The sequence below is a fragment of the Bombina bombina genome, chromosome 12 (assembly GCF_027579735.1).
Source record: "Bombina bombina isolate aBomBom1 chromosome 12, aBomBom1.pri, whole genome shotgun sequence".
NCBI lineage: Eukaryota > Metazoa > Chordata > Amphibia > Anura > Bombinatoridae > Bombina > Bombina bombina.
In genome coordinates, this window is record NC_069510.1 from 9,631,334 (window position 1) to 9,654,838 (window position 23,505).

At 41.0% G+C, this 23,505-nt stretch overlaps 1 protein-coding gene across 6 annotated transcripts in view; it reads right to left on the minus strand.

Annotated features, from left to right (window-relative positions):
* Nucleotides 1-12,138: 12,138 nt before the first annotated feature.
* Nucleotides 12,139-23,505, minus strand: part of RAPGEF1 (Rap guanine nucleotide exchange factor 1) — a 270,865-nt gene continuing 259,498 nt past the window's right edge. For all 6 annotated transcript variants that reach the window (XM_053695533.1, XM_053695530.1, XM_053695528.1 and 3 more), the window contains 4 exons: nt 20,785-20,879; nt 20,356-20,434; nt 12,370-12,471; nt 12,139-12,290 (listed from right to left, as the gene is read on the minus strand). In XM_053695533.1, the coding sequence (XP_053551508.1) occupies nt 12,189-12,290; nt 12,370-12,471; nt 20,356-20,434; nt 20,785-20,879 (378 nt within the window). In that variant the 3' untranslated portion in view covers nt 12,139-12,188. The remainder of the gene's footprint in view (nt 12,291-12,369; nt 12,472-20,355; nt 20,435-20,784; nt 20,880-23,505) is intronic.

The window sequence follows — 23,505 nt, forward strand, 5'->3', positions numbered from 1 at the left end:
ACTGTGCTGTAATCACCACAACACAATGACTGTATAAAGACACTCTACACACATGTGCTGTATCACACACACACACAGACTGTATAAAGTCAAGTTCACTTACCCACTGTACCTGTTATCACACACACACACACACAGACTGTATTATGTCTCATTACACACTGTGCTGTAATCACTTCTCTACAGATGACTGTATAAAAGTCACTTATACCACACCTGTGCGGTATTCACACACTAACCAGACTGTATAAAGCACTTACTCACTGTGCTAGTTATCACACACACAGACTGTATAAAAGTCACTTACACACTGTGCTGTAATCACCACACACAACAGACGTATAAAGTCACTTACACACTGTGCTGTAATCACACACACAGACTGTATAAAGTCACTTACACACTGTGCTGTAATCACACACACACAGACGTATAAAGTCACTAACACACTGTGCTGTAATCACACACACACGAGACTGTATAAAGACACTTACACACTGTGCTGTAATCACCACACACAGACTGTATAAAGTCACTTACACACTGTGCTGTAATCACACACACACAGACTGTATAAAGTCACTTACACACTGTGCTGTAATCACACACACACAGACTGTATAAAGTCACTTACACACTGTGCTGTAATCACGACACACACAGACTGTATAAAGTCACTTACACACTGTGCTGGTAATCACACACACAAGACTGTATAAAGTCACTTACACACTGTGCTGTAATCACACACACAGACTGTATAAAGTCACTTACACACTGTGCTGTAATCACACACACAGACTGTATAAAGTCACTTACACACTGTGCTGTAATCACACACACAGACTGTATAAAGTCACTTACACACTGTGCTGTAATCACACACACAGACTGTATAAAGTCACTTACACACTGTGCTGTAATCACACACACAGACTGTATAAAGTCACTTACACACTGTGCTGTAATCACACACACAGACTGTATAAAGTCACTTACACACTGTGCTGTAATCACACACACAGACTGTATAAAGTCACTTACACACTGTGCTGTAATCACACACACACAGACTGTATAAAGACACTTACACACTGTGCTGTAATCACACACACAGACTCTATAAAGTCACTTACACACTGTGCTGTAATCACACACACACACAGACTGTATAAAGACACTTACACACTGTGCTGTAATCACACACACACAGACTGTATAAAGACACTTACACACTGTGCTGTAATCACACACACACAGACTGTATAAAGTCACTTACACACTGTGCTGTAATCACACACACACACAGACTGTATAAAGTCACTTACACACTGTGCTGTAATCACACACACAGACTGTATAAAGTCACTTACACACTGTGCTGTAATCACACACACAGACTGTATAAAGTCACTTACACACTGTGCTGTAATCACACACACAGACTGTATAAAGTCACTATACACACTGTGCTGTAATCACACACACACAGACTGTATAAAGTCACTTACACACTGTGCTGTATTCACACACACAGACTCTAATAAAATCACTTACACACTGTGCTGTAATCACACACACACAGACTGTATAAAGTCACTTACACACTGTGCCGTATAAACACACACACAGACTGTATAAAGTTACTTACACACTGTGCTGTAATCACACACACAGACTGTATAAAGTCACTTACACACTGTGCTGTAATCACACACACAGACTGTATAAAGACACTTACACACTGTGCTGTAATCACACACACACAGACAGTATAAAGTCACTTACACACTGTGCTGTAATCACACACACACACAGACTGTATAAAGTCACTTACACACTGTGCCGTATACACACACACACAGACTGTATAAAGTTACTTACACACTGTGCTGTAATCACACACACAGACTGTATAAAGACACTTACACACTGTGCTGTAATCACACACACACACAGACTGTATAAAGACACTTACACACTGTGCTGTAATCACACACACACACAGACTGTATAAAGTCACGTACACACTGTACTGTAATCACACACACAGACTGTATAAAGTCACTTACACACTGTGCTGTAATCACACACACAGACTGTATAAAGTCACTTACACACTGTGCTGTAATCACACACACACAGACTGTATAAAGTCACTTACACACTGTGCTGTAATCACACACACAGACTGTATAAAGTCACTTACACACTGTGCTGTAATCACACACACAGACTGTATAAAGTCACTTACACACTGTGCTGTAATCACACACACAGACTGTATAAAGTCACTTACACACTGTGCTGTAATCACACACACAGACTGTATAAAGTCACTTACACACTGTGCTGTAATCACACACACAGATTGTATAAAGTCACTTACACACTGTGCTGTAATCACACACACACAGACTGTATAAAGACACTTACACACTGTGCTGTAATCACACACACACAGACTGTATAAAGTCACTTACACACTGTGCTGTAATCACACACACACACACACACACACAGACTGTATAAAGTCACTTACACACTGTGCTGTAATCACACACACAGACTGTATAAAGTCACTTACACACTGTGCTGTAATCACACACACAGACTGTATAAAGTCACTTACACACTGTGCTGTAATCACACACACAGACTGTATAAAGACACTTACACACTGTGCTGTAATCACACACACACAGACTGTATAAAGTCAATTACACACTGTGCTGTAATCACACACACAAACTGTATAAAGTCACTTACACACTGTGCTGTAATCACACACACACAGACTGTATAAAGTCACTTACACACTGTGCTGTAATCACACACACAGACTGTATAAAGTCACTTACACACTGTGCTGTAATCACACACAGACAGTATAAAGTCACTTACACACTGTGCTGTAATCACACACACAGACTGTATAAAGTCACTTACACACTGTGCTGTAATCACACACACAGACTGTATAAAGTCACTTACACACTGTGCTGTAATCACACACACAGACTGTATAAAGTCACTTACACACTGTGCTGTAATCACACACACAGACTGTATAAAGTCACTTACACACTGTGCTGTAATCACACACACAGACTGTATAAAGTCACTTACACACTGTGCTGTAATCACACACACAGACTGTATAAAGTCACTTACACACTGTGCTGTAATCACACACACAGACTGTATAAAGTCACTTACACACTGTGCTGTAATCACACACACACAGACTGTATAAAGACACTTACACACTGTGCTGTAATCACACACACAGACTCTATAAAGTCACTTACACACTGTGCTGTAATCACACACACACACAGACTGTATAAAGACACTTACACACTGTGCTGTAATCACACACACACAGACTGTATAAAGACACTTACACACTGTGCTGTAATCACACACACACAGACTGTATAAAGTCACTTACACACTGTGCTGTAATCACACACACACACAGACTGTATAAAATCACTTACACACTGTGCTGTAATCACACACACAGACTGTATAAAGTCACTTACACACTGTGCTGTAATCACACACACAGACTGTATAAAGTCACTTACACACTGTGCTGTAATCACACACACAGACTGTATAAAGTCACTTACACACTGTGCTGTAATCACACACACACAGACTGTATAAAGTCACTTACACACTGTGCTGTAATCACACACACAGACTCTATAAAATCACTTACACACTGTGCTGTAATCACACACACACAGACTGTATAAAGTCACTTACACACTGTGCCGTATACACACACACACAGACTGTATAAAGTTACTTACACACTGTGCTGTAATCACACACACAGACTGTATAAAGTCACTTACACACTGTGCTGTAATCACACACACAGACTGTATAAAGACACTTACACACTGTGCTGTAATCACACACACACAGACAGTATAAAGTCACTTACACACTGTGCTGTAATCACACACACTGACTGTATAAAGTCACTTACACACTGTGCTGTAATCACACACACACAGACTGTATAAAGTCACTTACACACTGTGCTGTAATCACACACACACAGACAGTATAAAGTCACTTACACACTGTGCTGTAATCACACACACTGACTGTATAAAGTCACTTACACACTGTGCTGTAATCACACACACACAGACTGTATAAAATCACTTACACACTGTGCTGTAATCACACACACAGACTGTATAAAGTCACTTACACACTGTGCTGTAATCACACACACAGACTGTATAAAGTCACTTACACACTGTGCTGTAATCACACACACAGACTGTATAAAGTCACTTACACACTGTGCTGTAATCACACACACAGATTGTATAAAGTCACTTACACACTGTGCTGTAATCACACACACACAGACTGTATAAAGACACTTACACACTGTGCTGTAATCACACACACACAGACTGTATAAAGTCACTTACACACTGTGCTGTAATCACACACACAGACTGTATAAAGTCACTTACACACTGTGCTGTAATCACACACACAGACTGTATAAAGTCACTTACACACTGTGCTGTAATCACACACACACAGACTGTATAAAGACACTTACACACTGTGCTGTAATCACACACACAGACTGTATAAAGTCACTTACACACTGTGCTGTAATCACACACACAGACTGTATAAAGTCACTTACACTCTCTGTGCTGTAATCACACACACACAGACTGTATAAAGTCACTTACACACTGTGCTGTAATCACACACACACACACACACACACACAGACTGTATAAAGACACTTACACACTGTGCTGTAATCACACACACACAGACTGTATAAAGTCACTTACACACTGTGCTGTAATCACACACACAGACTGTATAAAGTCACTTACACACTGTGCTGTAATCACACACACAGACTGTATAAAGTCACTTACACACTGTGCTGTAATCACACACACACAGACTGTATAAAGACACTTACACACTGTGCTGTAATCACACACACAGACTGTATAAAGTCACTTACACACTGTGCTGTAATCACACACACACACAGACTGTATAAAGTCACTTACACTCTCTGTGCTGTAATCACACACACACACAGACTGTATAAAGTCACTTACACTCTCTGTGCTGTAATCACACACACGCAGACTGTATAAAGTCACTTACACACTGTGCTGTAATCACACACACACACACACACACAGACTGTATAAAGTCACTTACACACTGTGCTGTAATCACACACACAGACTGTATAAAGTCACTTACACACTGTGCTGTAATCACACACACAGACTGTATAAAGTCACTTACACACTGTGCTGTAATCACACACACAGACTGTATAAAGACACTTACACACTGTGCTGTAATCACACACACACAGACTGTATAAAGTCAATTACACACTGTGCTGTAATCACACACACACAGACTGTATAAAGACACTTACACACTGTGCTGTAATCACACACACAGACTCTATAAAGTCACTTACACACTGTGCTGTAATCACACACACACACAGACTGTATAAAGACACTTACACACTGTGCTGTAATCACACACACACACACACACACACAGACTGTATAAAGACACTTACACACTGTGCTGTAATCACACACACACAGACTGTATAAAGTCACTTACACACTGTGCTGTAATCACACACACACACAGACTGTATAAAATCACTTACACAGTGCTGTAATCACACACACAGACTGTATAAAGTCACTTACACACTGTGCTGTAATCACACACACAGACTGTATAAAGTCACTTACACACTGTGCTGTAATCACACACACAGACTGTATAAAGTCACTTACACACTGTGCTGTAATCACACACACACAGACTGTATAAAGTCACTTACACACTGTGCTGTAATCACACACACACAGACTGTATAAAGACACTTACACACTGTGCTGTAATCACACACACAGACTGTATAAAGTCACTTACACACTGTGCTGTAATCACACACACACAGACTGTATAAAGACACTTACACACTGTGCTGTAATCACACACACAGACTGTATAAAGTCACTTACACTCTCTGTGCTGTAATCACACACAGACTCTATAAAATCACTTACACACTGTGCTGTAATCACACACACACAGACTGTATAAAGTCACTTACACACTGTGCCGTATACACACACACACAGACTGTATAAAGTTACTTACACACTGTGCTGTAATCACACACACAGACTGTATAAAGTCACTTACACACTGTGATGTAATCACACACACAGACTGTATAAAGACACTTACACACTGTGCTGTAATCACACACACACAGACAGTATAAAGTCACTTACACACTGTGCTGTAATCACACACACTGACTGTATAAAGTCACTTACACACTGTGCTGTAATCACACACACACAGACTGTATAAAGTCACTTACACACTGTGCTGTAATCACACACACACAGACAGTATAAAGTCACTTACACACTGTGCTGTAATCACACACACTGACTGTATAAAGTCACTTACACACTGTGCTGTAATCACACACACACAGACTGTATAAAATCACTTACACACTGTGCTGTAATCACACACACAGACTGTATAAAGTCACTTACACACTGTGCTGTAATCACACACACAGACTGTATAAAGTCACTTACACACTGTGCTGTAATCACACACACAGACTGTATAAAGTCACTTACACACTGTGCTGTAATCACACACATACAGACTGTATAAAGACACTTACACACTGTGCTGTAATCACACACACAGACTGTATAAAGTCACTTACACACTGTGCTGTAATCACACACACAGACTGTATAAAGTCACTTACACACTGTGCTGTAATCACACACGCACATACTGTATAAAGACACTTACACATTGTGCTGTAATCACACACAGACTGTATAAAGTCACTTACACACTGTGCTGTAATCACACACACACAGACTGTATAAAGTCACTTACACACTGTGCTGTAATCACACACACACAGACTCTATAAAGTCACTTACACACTGTGCTGTAATCACACACACAGACTGTATAAAGTCACTTACACACTGTGCTGTAATCACACACACAGACTGTATAAAGACACTTACACACTGTGCTGTAATCACACACACACAGACTGTATAAAGTCACTTACACACTGTGCTGTAATCACACACACAGACTGTATAAAGTCACTTACACACTGTGCTGTAATCACACACACAGACTGTATAAAGTCACTTACACACTGTGCTGTAATCACACACACAGACTGTATAAAGTCACTTACACACTGTGCTGTAATCACACACACAGACTGTATAAAGTCACTTACACACTGTGCTGTAATCATACACACACAGACTGTATAAAGTCACTTACACACTGTGCTGTAATCACACACACACATACACACACAGACTGTATAAAGTCACTTACACATTGTGCTGTAATCACACACACAGACTGTATAAAATCACTTACAAACTGTGCTGTAATCACACACACAGACTGTATAAAGTCACTTACACACTGTGCTGTAATCACACACACAGACTGTATAAAGTCACTTACACACTGTGCTGTAATCACACACACACAGACTGTATAAAGTCACTTACACACTGTGCTGTAATCACACACACACACAGACTGTATAAAGACACTTACACACTGTGCTGTAATCACACACACAGACTGTATAAAGTCACTTACACACTGTGTTGTAATCACACACAGACTGTATAAAGTCACTTACACACTGTGCTGTAATCACACACACAGACTGTATAAAGTCACTTACACACTGTGCTGTAATCACACACACACAGACTGTATAAAGTCACTTACACACTGTGCTGTAATCACACACACAGACTGTATAAAGTCACTTACACACTGTGCTGTAATCACACACACAGACTGTATAAAGTCACTTACACACTGTGCTGTAATCACACACACAGAGAGACTGTATAAAGTCACTTACACACTGTGCTGTAATCACACACACAGACTGTATAAAGTCACTTACACACTGTACTGTAATCACACACACAGACTGTATAAAGTCACTTACACACTGTGCTGTAATCACACACACAGACTGTATAAAGACACTTACACACTGTGCTGTAATCACACACACACAGACTGTATAAAGTTACTTACACACTGTGCTGTAATCACACACACAGACTGTATAAAATCACTTACAAACTGTGCTGTAATCACACACACAGACTGTATAAAGTCACTTACACACTGTGCTGTAATCACACACACAGACTGTATAAAGTCACTTACACACTGTGCTGTAATCACACACACAGACTGTATAAAGACACTTACACACTGTGCTGTAATCACACACACACAGACTGTATAAAGTCACTTACACACTGTGCTGTAATCACACACACACACACACAGACTGTATAAAGACACTTACACACTGTGCTGTAATCACACACACAGACTGTATAAAGTCGCTTACACACTGTGCTGTAATCACACACACAGACTGTATAAAGTCACTTACACACTGTGCTGTAATCACACACACAGACTGTATAAAGTCACTTACACACTGTACTGTAATCACACACACAGACTGTATAAAGTCACTTACACACTGTGCTGTAATCACACACACAGACTGTATAAAGACACTTACACACTGTGCTGTAATCACACACACACAGACTGTATAAAGTTACTTACACACTGTGCTGTAATCACACACACAGACTGTATAAAGTCACTTACACACTGTGCTGTAATCACACACACACACACACACACACATACTGTATAAAGTCACTTACACACTGTGCTGTAATCACACACACAGACTGTATAAAGTCACTTACACACTGTGCTGTAATCACACACACAGACTGTATAAAGACACTTACACACTGTGCTGTAATCACACACACAGACTGTATAAAGTCACTTACACACTGTGCTGTAATCACACACACACAGACTGTATAAAGTCACTTACACACTGTGCTGTAATCACACACACACAGACTGTATAAAGTCACTTACACACTGTGCTGTAATCACACACACAGACTGTATAAAGTCACTTACACACTGTGCTGTAATCACACACACAGACTGTATAAAGTCACTTACACACTGTGCTGTAATCACACACACAGACTGTATAAAGTCACTTACACACTGTGCTGTAATCACACACACACAGACTGTATAAAGTCACTTACACACTGTGCTGTAAACAAGCATGCACGCTGACTGTATAAAGACACACACTGTGCTGTAATCACACACACAGACTGTATAAAGTCACTTACACACTGTGCTGTAATCACACACACAGACTGTATAAAGTCACTTACACACTGTGCTGTAATCACACACACAGACTGTATAAAGTCACTTACACACTGTGCTGTAATCACACACACAGACTGTATAACGTCACTTACACACTGTGCTGTAATCACACACACAGACTCTATAAAGTCACTTACACACTGTGCTGTAATCACACACACAGACTGTATAAAGTCACTTACACACTGTGCTGTAATCACACACACACAGACTGTATAAAGTCACTTACACACTGTGCTGTAATCACACACACACATACTGTATAAAGTCACTTACACACTGTGCTGTAATCACACACACACATACTGTATAAAGTCACTTACACACTGTGCTGTAATCACACACACACAGACTGTATAAAGTCACTTACACACTGTGCTGTAATCACACACACAGACTGTATAAAGTCACTTACACACTGTGCTGTAATCACACACACAGACTGTATAAAGACACTTACACACTGTGCTGTAATCACACACACACACAGACTGTATAAAGTCACTTACACACTGTGCTGTAATCACACACACACATACTGTATAAAGTCACTTACACACTGTGTTGTAATCACACACACAGACTGTATAAAGTCACTTACACACTGTGCTGTAATCACACACACAGACTGTATAAAGTCACTTACACACTGTGCTGTAATCACACACACACAGACTGTATAAAGTCACTTACACACTGTGCTGTAATCACACACACACAGACTGTATAAAGTCACTTACACACTGTGCTGTAATCACACACACACAGACTGTATAAAGTCACTTACACACTGTGTTGTAATCACACACACAGATTGTATAAAGTCACTTACACACTGTGCTGTAATCACACACACAGACTGTATAAAGACACTTACACACTGTGCTGTAATCACACACACACAGACTGTATAAAGACACTTAAACACTGTGCTGTAATCACACACACAGACTGTATAAAGTCACTTACACACTGTGCTGTAATCACACACACAGATTGTATAAAGTCACTTACACATTGTGCTGTAATCACACACACAGACTGTATAAAGTCACTTACACACTGTGCTGTAATCACACACACAGACTGTATAAAGTCACTTACACACTGTGCTGTAATCACACACACAGACTGTATAAAGTCACTTACACACTGTGCTGTAATCACACACACAGATTGTATAAAGTCACTTACACATTGTGCTGTAATCACACACACAGACTGTATAAAGTCACTTACACACTGTGCTGTAATCACACACACAGACTGTATAAAGTCACTTACACACTGTGCTGTAATCACACACACAGACTGTATAAAGTCACTTACACACTGTGCTGTAATCACACACACACACAGATTGTATAAAGTCACTTACACACTGTGCTGTAATCACACACACAGACTGTATAAAGTCACTTACACACTGTGCTGTAATCACACACACAGACTGTATAAAGTCACTTACACACTGTGCTGTAATCACACACACAGAGACTGTATAAAGTCACTTACACACTGTGTTGTAATCACACACACAGACTGTATAAAGTCACTTACACACTGTGCTGTAATCACACACACACAGACTGTATAAAGTCACTTACACACTGTGCTGTAATCACACACACAGACTGTATAAAGTCACTTACACACTGTGCTGTAATCACACACACACACAGACTGTATAAAGTTACTTACACACTGTGCTGTAATCACACACACACACAGACTGTATAAAGACACTTACACACTGTGCTGTAATCACACACACACAGATTGTATAAAGACACTTACACACTGTGCTGTAATCACACACACATACTGTATAAAGTCACTTACACACTGTGCTGTAATCACACACACACAGACTGTATAAAGTCACTTACACACTGTGCTGTAATCACACACACAGACTGTATAAAGTCACTTACACACTGAGCCGTATACACACACACAGACAGAGAAGCGGAGGATACTTACACACTGAGCTGTATACACACACACAGACAAGAGGAGGGAACTTACACACTGTGCCATATACACACACAGACAAGAGGAGGGTACACACACTGAGTCATATACACACATAGATAAGAGGTGGGTACTTATGCATTGTGCCGTATACACACACAGACAAGAGGAGGGTACTTACACACTGTGCCGTATACACACACAGACAAGAGGAGGGTACACACACTGAGTCATATACACACATAGATAAGAGGTCGGTACTTATACATTGTGCTGTATACACACACAGACAAGAGGAGGGTACTTACACACTGAGTCATATACACACATAGATAAGAGTTCGGTACTTATACATTGTGCCGTATACACACACAGACAAGTGGAGGGCACTTACACACTGAGTCATATACACACATAGATAAGGTCGATACTTATACATTGTGCTGTATACACACACAGACAAGAGGAGGGTACTTACACACTGTGCCGTATACACACACAGACAAGAGGAGGGTACTTACACACTGAGTCATATACACACATAGATAAGAGGTCGGTACTTATACATTGTGCTGTATACACACACAGACAAGTGGAGGGCACTTACACACTGAGTCATATACACACACAGACAAGAGGAGGGTACTTACACACTGAGTCATATACACACATAGATAAGAGGTCGGTACTTATACATTGTGCTGTATACACACACAGACAAGAGGAGGGTACTTACACACTGAGTCATATACACACATAGATAAGAGTTTGGTACTTATACATTGTGCCGTATACACACACAGACAAGAGGAGGGCACTTACAAGTAAGGTATACAAGGGGGCTCCACTTCTGATAGAGCAGCCCTGTAGGCTCGGAAAGATGACGAACTATCAATCAGTGTGCAGTACTCTGCAAGGCCCTGGGGATATTAAGCAAATGCTCAGTAACACAATACTGCAGGCAGTCTAAGCAAAAAAGTAATAATCTCTAGTACTCACCTCCGAGGTCTGTTTCTGCCACTCCAGTCTGCGGATGGGTGCAGAATCCAGAGCAGACAAGATGGCAAGGTACGAGTTGAAATTGTTTAGCTTCCTCAGGTGCTGGAAATTGTAAAAGAAAGATAGGACATGTTTTATGTGAAGGAGAAACAGATATATTACACTAAATCGTTTTATAATTGTAGCCAAAGTATGCTTTAAATTATATTAACAGCATGCATTAAATAAAAAGGTGTACTTACACACTGTGCTGTATACACACACCCACAAACAAACAGACAAGAGAAGGATAGTATTACACTGTGCCGTATACACACAGAAAAGAGGAGGGCACTTACACACTGAGCCATATACACACACAGACAAGAGAAGGGTACCTACACACTGTGCCGTATACACACAGACAAGAGGAGGGTACTTACACACTGAGCCATATACACACACACACAGACAAGAGGAGGGTACTTACACACTGAGCCATATACACACACACACAGACAAGAGAAGGGTACCTACACACTGTGTCATATACACACAGACAAGAGGAGGGTACTTACACACTGAGCCATATACACACACACACACACACAGACAAGAGGAGGATACTTACACACTGTGCCATATACACACACACACAAGAGAAGGGTACCTACACACTGTGTCATATACACACAGACAAGAGGAGGGTACTTACACACTGAGCCATATACACACACACACACACAGACAAGAGGAGGATACTTACACACTGTGCCATATACACACACACACAAGAGAAGGGTACCTACACACTGTGCCGTATACACACAGACAAGAGGAGGGTACTTACACACTGTGCCGTACAAACACACACACACACACACACAGACAGAAAAGAGGAGGGCACTTACACACTGTGCCTTATACACACACAGACAAGAGGAGGGTACTTACACACTGTGCCGTATACACACACACACAGACACACACACAGACAGAAAAGAGGAGGGCACTTACACACTGTGCCTTATGCGCACACAGACAAGAGGAGGGTACTTACATACTGTGCCGTATACACACACACACACACACACACAGAAAAGCTCTGTACATAAAGCTCTGGGTATAGACAAGTCCTGTGCATAAAGCTCTGGGTATAGACAAGTCCTGTACATAAAGCTCTGGGTATAGACAAGTCCTGTGCATAAAGCTCTGGGTATAGACAAGTCCTGTGCATAAAGCTCTGGGTATAGACAAGTCCTGTGCATAAAGCTCTGGGTATAGACAAGTCCTGTACATAAAGCTCTGGGTATAGACAAGTCCTGTACATAAAGCTCTGGGTATAGACAAGTCCTGTGCATAAAGCTCTGGGTATAGACAAGTCCTGTACATAAAGCTCTGGGTATAGACAAGTCCTGTACATAAAGCTCTGGGTATAGACAAGTCCTGTACATAAAGCTCTGGGTATAGACAAGTCCTGTGCATAAAGCTCTGGGTATAGACAAGTCCTGTGCATAAAGCTCTGGGTATAGACAAGTCCTGTACATAAAGCTCTGGGTATAGACAAGTCCTGTGCATAAAGCTCTGGGTATAGACAAGTCCTGTGCACAAAGCTCTGGGTATAGACAAGTCCTGTGCACAAAGCTCTGGGTATAGACAAGTCCTGTGCATAAAGCTCTAGGTATAGACAAGTCCTGTGCATAAAGCTCTAGGTATAGACAAGTCCTGTACATAAAGCTCTGTGTATAGACAAGTCCTGTGCATAAAGCTCTGGGTATAGACAAGTCCTGTACATAAAGCTCTGGGTATAGACAAGTCCTGTACATAAAGCTCTGGGTATAGACAAGTCCTGTGCATAAAGCTCTAGGTATAGACAAGTCCTGTGCATAAAGCTCTGGGTATAGACAAGTCCTGTGCATAAAGCTCTGGGTATAGACAAGTCCTGTACATAAACCTATGGGTATAGACAAGTCCTGTGCATAAAGCTCTGGGTATAGACAAGTCCTGTGCATAAAGCTCTGGGTATAGACAAGTCCTGTGCATAAAGCTCTGGGTATAGACAAGTCCTGTGCATAAAGCTCTAGGTATAGACAAGTCCTGTGCATAAAGCTCTGGGTATAGACAAGTCCTGTACATAAAGCTCTGGGTATAGACAAGTCCTGTGCATAAAGCTCTAGGTATAGACAAGTCCTGTGCATAAAGCTCTGGGTATAGACAAGTCCTGTGCACAAAGCTCTGGGTATAGACAAGTCCTGTACATAAAGCTCTGGGTATAGACAAGTCCTGTGCACAAAGCTCTAGGTATAGACAAGTCCTGTGCATAAAGCTCTGGGTATAGACAAGTCCTGTGCATAAAGCTCTGGGTATAGACAAGTCCTGTGCATAAAGCTCTGGGTATAGACAAGTCATGTGCATAAAGCTCTGGGTATAGACAAGTCCTGTACATAAAGCTCTGGGTATAGACAAGTCCTGTGCATAAAGCTCTGGGTATAGACAAGTCCTGTGCATAAAGCTCTGGGTATAGACAAGTCCTGTGCATAAAGCTCTGGGTATAGACAAGTCCTGTGCATAAAGCTCTGGGTATAGACAAGTCCTGTGCATAAAGCTCTGGGTATAGACAAGTCCTGTACATAAAGCTCTGGGTATAGACAAGTCCTGTACATAAAGCTCTGGGTATAGACAAGTCCTGTGCATAAAGCTCTGGGTATAGACAAGTCCTGTGCATAAAGCTCTGGGTATAGACAAGTCCTGTGCATAAACCTATGGGTATAGACAAGTCCTGTACATAAAGCCCTGGGTATAGACAAGTCCTGTGCATAAAGCTCTAGGTATAGACAAGTCCTGTGCATAAAGCTCTGGGTATAGACAAGTCCTGTGCATAAAGCTCTGGGTATAGACAAGTCCTGTGCATAAAGCTCTAGGTATAGACAAGTCCTGTGCATAAAGCTCTGGGTATAGACAAGTCCTGTGCATAAAGCTCTGGGTATAGACAAGTCCTGTGCATAAAGCTCTGGGTATAGACAAGTCCTGTACATAAAGCTCTGGGTATAGACAAGTCCTGTGCATAAAGCTCTAGGTATAGACAAGTCCTGTGCATAAAGCTCTGGGTATAGACAAGTCCTGTGCATAAAGCTCTGGGTATAGACAAGTCCTGTACATAAACCTATGGGTATAGACAAGTCCTGTGCATAAAGCTCTGGGTATAGACAAGTCCTGTGCATAAAGCTCTGGGTATAGACAAGTCCTGTGCATAAAGCTCTGGGTATAGACAAGTCCTGTGCATAAAGCTCTAGGTATAGACAAGTCCTGTGCATAAAGCTCTGGGTATAGACAAGTCCTGTACATAAAGCTCTGGGTATAGACAAGTCCTGTGCATAAAGCTCTAGGTATAGACAAGTCCTGTGCATAAAGCTCTGGGTATAGACAAGTCCTGTGCACAAAGCTCTGGGTATAGACAAGTCCTGTACATAAAGCTCTGGGTATAGACAAGTCCTGTGCACAAAGCTCTAGGTATAGACAAGTCCTGTGCATAAAGCTCTGGGTATAGACAAGTCCTGTGCATAAAGCTCTGGGTATAGACAAGTCCTGTGCATAAAGCTCTGGGTATAGACAAGTCATGTGCATAAAGCTCTGGGTATAGACAAGTCCTGTACATAAAGCTCTGGGTATAGACAAGTCCTGTGCATAAAGCTCTGGGTATAGACAAGTCCTGTGCATAAAGCTCTGGGTATAGACAAGTCCTGTGCATAAAGCTCTGGGTATAGACAAGTCCTGTGCATAAAGCTCTGGGTATAGACAAGTCCTGTGCATAAAGCTCTGGGTATAGACAAGTCCTGTACATAAAGCTCTGGGTATAGACAAGTCCTGTACATAAAGCTCTGGGTATAGACAAGTCCTGTGCATAAAGCTCTGGGTATAGACAAGTCCTGTGCATAAAGCTCTGGGTATAGACAAGTCCTGTGCATAAACCTATGGGTATAGACAAGTCCTGTACATAAAGCCCTGGGTATAGACAAGTCCTGTGCATAAAGCTCTAGGTATAGACAAGTCCTGTGCATAAAGCTCTGGGTATAGACAAGTCCTGTGCATAAAGCTCTGGGTATAGACAAGTCCTGTGCATAAAGCTCTAGGTATAGACAAGTCCTGTGCATAAAGCTCTGGGTATAGACAAGTCCTGTGCATAAAGCTCTGGGTATAGACAAGTCCTGTGCATAAAGTTCTGGGTATAGACAAGTCCTGTGCATAAAGCTCTGGGTATAGACAAGTCCTGTGCATAAAGCTCTGGGTATAGACAAGTCCTGTGCACAAAGCTCTGGGTATAGACAAGTCCTGTGCACAAAGCTCTGGGTATAGACAAGTCCTGTGTATAAAAGCTCTGGGTATAGACAAGTCCTGTGCATAAAGCTCTGGGTATAGACAAGTCCTGTGCATAAAGCTCTGGGTATAGACAAGTCCTGTGCATAAAGCTCTGGGTATAGACAAGTCCTGTACATAAAGCTCTGGGTATAGACAAGTCCTGTGCATAAAGCTCTGGGTATAGACAAGTCCTGTGCATAAAGCTCTGGGTATAGACAAGTCCTGTACATAAAGCTCTGGGTATAGACAAGTCCTGTGCATAAAGCTCTGGGTATAGACAAGTCCTGTGCATAAAGCTCTGGGTATAGACAAGTCCTGTACATAAAGCTCTGGGTATAGACAAGTCCTGTACATAAAGCTCTGGGTATAGACAAGTCCTGTGCATAAAGCTCTGGGTATAGACAAGTCCTGTGCATAAAGCTCTGGGTATAGACAAGTCCTGTGCATAAACCTATGGGTATAGACAAGTCCTGTACATAAAGCCCTGGGTATAGACAAGTCCTGTGCATAAAGCTCTAGGTATAGACAAGTCCTGTGCATAAAGCTCTGGGTATAGACAAGTCCTGTGCATAAAGCTCTGGGTATAGACAAGTCCTGTGCATAAAGCTCTAGGTATAGACAAGTCCTGTGCATAAAGCTCTGGGTATAGACAAGTCCTGTGCATAAAGCTCTGGGTATAGACAAGTCCTGTGCATAAAGCTCTGGGTATAGACAAGTCCTGTGCACAAAGCTCTGGGTATAGACAAGTCCTGTGCACAAAGCTCTGGGTATAGACAAGTCCTGTGTATAAAAGCTCTGGGTATAGACAAGTCCTGTGCATAAAGCTCTGGGTATAGACAAGTCCTGTGCATAAAGCTCTGGGTATAGACAAGTCCTGTGCATAAAGCTCTGGGTATAGACAAGTCCTGTACATAAAGCTCTGGGTATAGACAAGTCCTGTGCATAAAGCTCTGGGTATAGACAAGTCCTGTGCATAAAGCTCTGGGTATAGACAAGTCCTGTGCATAAAGCTCTGGGTATAGACAAGTCCTGTGCATAAAGCTCTGGGTATAGACAAGTCCTGTACATAAAGCTCTGGGTATAGACAAGTCCTGTACATAAAGCTCTGGGTATAGACAAGTCCTGTACATAAAGCTCTGGGTATAGACAAGTCCTGTACATAAAGCTCTGGGTATAGACAAGTCCTGTGCATAAAGCTCTGGGTATAGACAAGTCCTGTGCATAAAGCTCTGGGTATAGACAAGTCCTGTGCATAAAGCTCTGGGTATAGACAAGTCCTGTACATAAAGCTCTGGGTATAGACAAGTCCTGTACATAAAGCTCTGGGTATAGACAAGTCCTGTGCACAAAGCTCTAGGTATAGACAAGTCCTGTGCATAAAGCTCTGGGTATAGACAAGTCCTGTGCATAAAGCTCTGGGTATAGACAAGTCCTGTGCATAAAGCTCTGGGTATAGACAAGTCATGTGCATAAAGCTCTGGGTATAGACAAGTCCTGTGCATAAAGCTCTGGGTATAGACAAGTCCTGTACATAAAGCTCTGGGTATAGACAAGTCCTGTACATAAAGCTCTGGGTATAGACAAGTCCTGTACATAAAGCTCTGGGTATAGACAAGTCCTGTACATAAAGCTCTGGGTATAGACAAGTCCTGTACATAAAGCTCTGGGTATAGACAAGTCCTGTGCATAAAGCTCTGGGTATAGACAAGTCCTGTACATAAAGCTCTGGGTATAGACAAGTCCTGTACATAAAGCTCTGGGTATAGACAAGTCCTGTGCATAAAGCTCTGGGTATAGACAAGTCCTGTGCATAAAGCTCTGGGTATAGACAAGTCCTGTACATAAAGCTCTGGGTATAGACAAGTCCTGTACATAAAGCTCTGGGTATAGACAAGTCCTGTACATAAAGCTCTGGGTATAGACAAGTCCTGTACATAAAGCTCTGGGTATAGACAAGTCCTGTACATAAAGCTCTGGGTATAGACAAGTCCTGTGCATAAAGCTCTGGGTATAGACAAGTCCTGTACATAAAGCTCTGGGTATAGACAAGTCCTGTACATAAAGCTCTGGGTATAGACAAGTCCTGTACATAAAGCTCTGGGTATAGACAAGTCCTGTACATAAAGCTCTGGGTATAGACAAGTCCTGTACATAAAGCTCTGGGTATAGACAAGTCCTGTACATAAAGCTCTGGGTATAGACAAGTCCTGTGCATAAAGCTCTGGGTATAGACAAGTCCTGTGCATAAAGCTCTGGGTATAGACAAGTCCTGTGCATAAAGCTCTGGGTATAGACAAGTCCTGTACATAAAGCTCTGGGTATAGACAAGTCCTGTACATAAAGCTCTGGGTATAGACAAGTCCTGTACATAAAGCTCTGGGTATAGACAAGTCCTGTGCACAAAGCTCTCGGTATAGACAAGTCCTGTACATAAAGCTCTGGGTATAGACAAGTCCTGTACATAAAGCTCTGGGTATAGACAAGTCCTGTACATAAAGCTCTGGGTATAGACAAGTCCTGTGCATAAACCTATGGGTATAGACAAGTCCTGTGCATAAAGCTCTGGGTACAGACAAGTCCTGTACATAAAGCTCTGGGTATAGACAAGTCCTGTACATAAAGCTCTGGGTATAGACAAGTCCTGTACATAAAGCTCTGGGTATAGACAAGTCCTGTACATAAAGCTCTGGGTATAGACAAGTCCTGTGCATAAAGCTCTGGGTATAGACAAGTCCTGTGCATAAAGCTCTGGGTATAGACAAGTCCTGTACATAAAGCTCTGGGTATAGACAAGTCCTGTGCATAAAGCTCTGGGTATAGACAAGTCCTGTACATAAAGCTCTGGGTATAGACAAGTCCTGTACATAAAGCTCTGGGTATAGACAAGTCCTGTACATAAAGCTCTGGGTATAGACAAGTCCTGTGCACAAAGCTCTGGGTATAGACAAGTCCTGTGCACAAAGCTCTGGGTATAGACAAGTCCTGTGCATAAAGCTCTAGGTATAGACAAGTCCTGTGCATAAAGCTCTAGGTATAGACAAGTCCTGTACATAAAGCTCTGTGTATAGACAAGTCCTGTGCATAAAGCTCTGGGTATAGACAAGTACTGTACATAAAGCTCTGGGTATAGACAAGTCCTGTACATAAAGCTCTGGGTATAGACAAGTCCTGTGCATAAAGCTCTAGGTATAGACAAGTCCTGTGCATAAAGCTCTGGGTATAGACAAGTCCTGTGCATAAAGCTCTGGGTATAGACAAGTCCTGTACATAAAGCTCTGGGTATAGACAAGTCATGTGCATAAAGCTCTGGGTATAGACAAGTCCTGTGCATAAAGCTCTGGGTATAGACAAGTCCTGTGCATAAAGCTCTGGGTATAGACAAGTCCTGTACATAAAGCTCTGGGTATAGACAAGTCCTGTGCATAAAGCTCTGGGTATAGACAAGTCCTGTGCATAAAGCTCTGGGTATAGACAAGTCCTGTACATAAAGCTCTGGGTATAGACAAGTCCTGTACATAAAGCTCTTGGTATAGACAAGTCCTGTGCATAAAGCTCTGGGTATAGACAAGTCCTGTGCATAAAGCTCTGGGTATAGACAAGTCCTGTGCATAAAGCTCTGGGTATAGACAAGAGGATCATGCAACTCCTTACCTTCATGATCTTTATGAATTTAAGCAGCAGCCTCTCCCGATCTTGTGCTTTTTCCTGAAGCATAATGATCGATCGGACCCTGTGTAGGAAGAGCTTGGTGATTATTTAGAAGGTTTCTAGCTTGCACAGTTATCTACACCGTTATTACACCAGGCGCAACACGAAGAATCACAAACTGCGCTCTCACAAACCTATTGCCTGTTTAACAAGATATTTTAAATCCCCTTCTATAGCTTGTATAAGGATTAATGAACAATTAGCAGTTCTACTAATGTATTCCCCTATAGTAACAGTGGGTGAATGTCTCTGAGGGTCACAAGTCAAAGGAAAATAATATTACTCAAGTTAAACTAATTGATTGAGGTTTATCGTTCTGCAGAACTTTCTAAGTAACACAAATGTAAAAGAACAGTGGCATTTCCCCATTACCAGTATGACATGTTGTTAAAGTGCTCAGTGAACTGAGTGAGGTTTGGGCTCTTCTCCTCATTTTGCTCTTTTGCCCAAAGCAGAACCTCTGGTATCTAATGGAGTAAACACAGAGAGATGGATAAATTCAGCATACACAATATCACATGGGGTTAATAAGTCTGTCAGTCAGTGAGAGATGGATAAATTCAGTATACACAATATCACATGGGGTTAATAAGTCTGTCAGTCAGTGAGAGATGGATAAATTCAGCATACACATTATCACATGGGGTTAATAAGTCTGTCTGTCATTAAGAGATGGATAAATTCAGCATACACATTATCACATGGGGTTAATAAGTCTGTCTGTCATTAAGAGATGGATAAATTCAGCATACACATTATCACATGGGGTTAATAAGTCTGTCTGTCATTAAGAGATGGATAAATTCAGCATACACAATATCACATGGGGTTAATAAGTCTGTCAGTCATTAAGAGATGGATAAATTCAGCATACACATTATCACATGGGGTTAATAAGTCTGTCTGTCATTAAGAGATGGATAAATTCAGCATACACAATATCACATGGGGTTAATAAGTCTGTCTGTCAGTGAGAGATGGATAAATTCAGCATACACAATATCACATGGGGTTAATAAGTCTGTCAGTCAGTGAGAGATGGATAAAATCAGCACACACAATATCACAGGGGGTTAATAAGTCTGTCACAGTCAGTGAGCGATGGATAGAATCAGGATACACATTATCACATGGGGTTATAAGTCTGTCAGTCAGTGAGAGATGGATAAATTCAGCATACACAATATCACATGGGGTTAATAAGTCTGTCTGTCATTAAGAGATGGATAAATTCAGCATACACAATATCACATGGGGTTATAAGTCTGTCAGTCAGTGAGAGATGGATAAAATCAGCATACACAATATCACATGGGGTTAATAAGTCTGTCAGTCAGTGAGAGATGGATAAAATCAGCATACACAATATCACATGGGGTTAATAAGTCTGTCTGTCATTAAGAGATGGATAAATTCAGCATACACAATATCACATGGGGTTATAAGTCTGTCAGTCAGTGAGAGATGGATAAAATCAGGATACACAATATCACATGGGGTTAATAAGTCTGTCAGTCAGTGAGAGATGGATAAAATCAGCATACACAATATCACATGGGGTTAATAAGTCTGTCTGTCATTAAGAGATGGATAAATTCAGCATACACATTATCACATGGGGTTATAAGTCTGTCAGTCAGTGAGAGATGGATAAAATCAGGATACACAATATCACATGGGGTTATAAGTCTGTCAGTCAGTGAGAGATGGATAAATCAGCATACACAATATCACATGGGGTTAATAAGTCTGTCAGTCAGTGAGAGATGGATAAAATCAGCATACACAATATCACATGGGGTTAATAAGTCTGTCTGTCATTAAGAGATGGATAAATTCAGCATACACAATATCACATGGGGTTAATAAGTCTGTCTGTCATTTAGAGATGGATAAACTCAGGATACACAATATCACATGGGGTTAATAAGTCTGTCAGTCAGTGAGAGATGGATAAAATCAGCATACACATTATCACATGGGGTTAATAAGTCTGTCAGTCAGTGAGAGATGGATAAATCAGTATACACATTATCACATGGGGTTAATAAGTCTGTCAGTCAGTGAGAGATGGATAAATTCAGCATACACAATATCACATGGGGTTAATAAGTCTGTCTGTCATTAAGAGATGGATAAATTCAGCATACACAATATCACATGGGGTTAATAAGTCTGTCTGTCATTAAGAGATGGATAAATTCAGCATACACAATATCACATGGGGTTAATAAGTCTGTCAGTCAGTGAGAGATGGATAAATTCAGCATACACAATATCACATGGGGTTAATAAGTCTGTCTGTCATTAAGAGATGGATAAATTCAGCATACACAATATGACATGGGGTTAAGAAGTCTGTCTGTCATTAAGAGATGGATAAATTCAGCATACACAATATCACATTGGGTTAATAAGTCTGTCTGTCATTAAGAGATGGATAAATTCAGCATACACAATATCACATGGGGTTAATAAGTCTGTCTGTCATTAAGAGATGGATAAATTCAGCATACACAATATCACATGGGGTTAATAAGTCTGTCAGTCAGTGAGAGATGGATAAATCAGTATACACAATATCACATGGGGTTAATAAGTCTGTCTGTCATTAAGAGATGGATAAATTCAGCATACACAATATGACATGGGGTTAATAAGTCTGTCTGTCATTAAGAGATGGATAAATTCAGCATACACAATATCACATGGGGTTAATAAGTCTGTCTCATTAAGAGATGGATAAATTCAGCATACACAATATCACATGGGGTTAATAAGTCTGTCTGTCATTAAGAGATGGATAAAATCAGCATACACAATATCACATGGGGTTAATAAGTCTGTCTGTCATTAAGAGATGGATAAAATCAGCATACACAATATCACATGGGGTTAATAAGTCTGTCTGTCATTAAGAGATGGATAAATTCAGCATACACAATATCACATGGGGTTAATAAGTCTGTCTCATTAAGAGATGGAAAAATTCAGCATACACAATATCACATGGGGTTATAAGTCTGTCTGTCATTAAGAGATGGATAAAATCAGCATACACAATATCACATGGGGTTAATAAGTCTGTCAGTC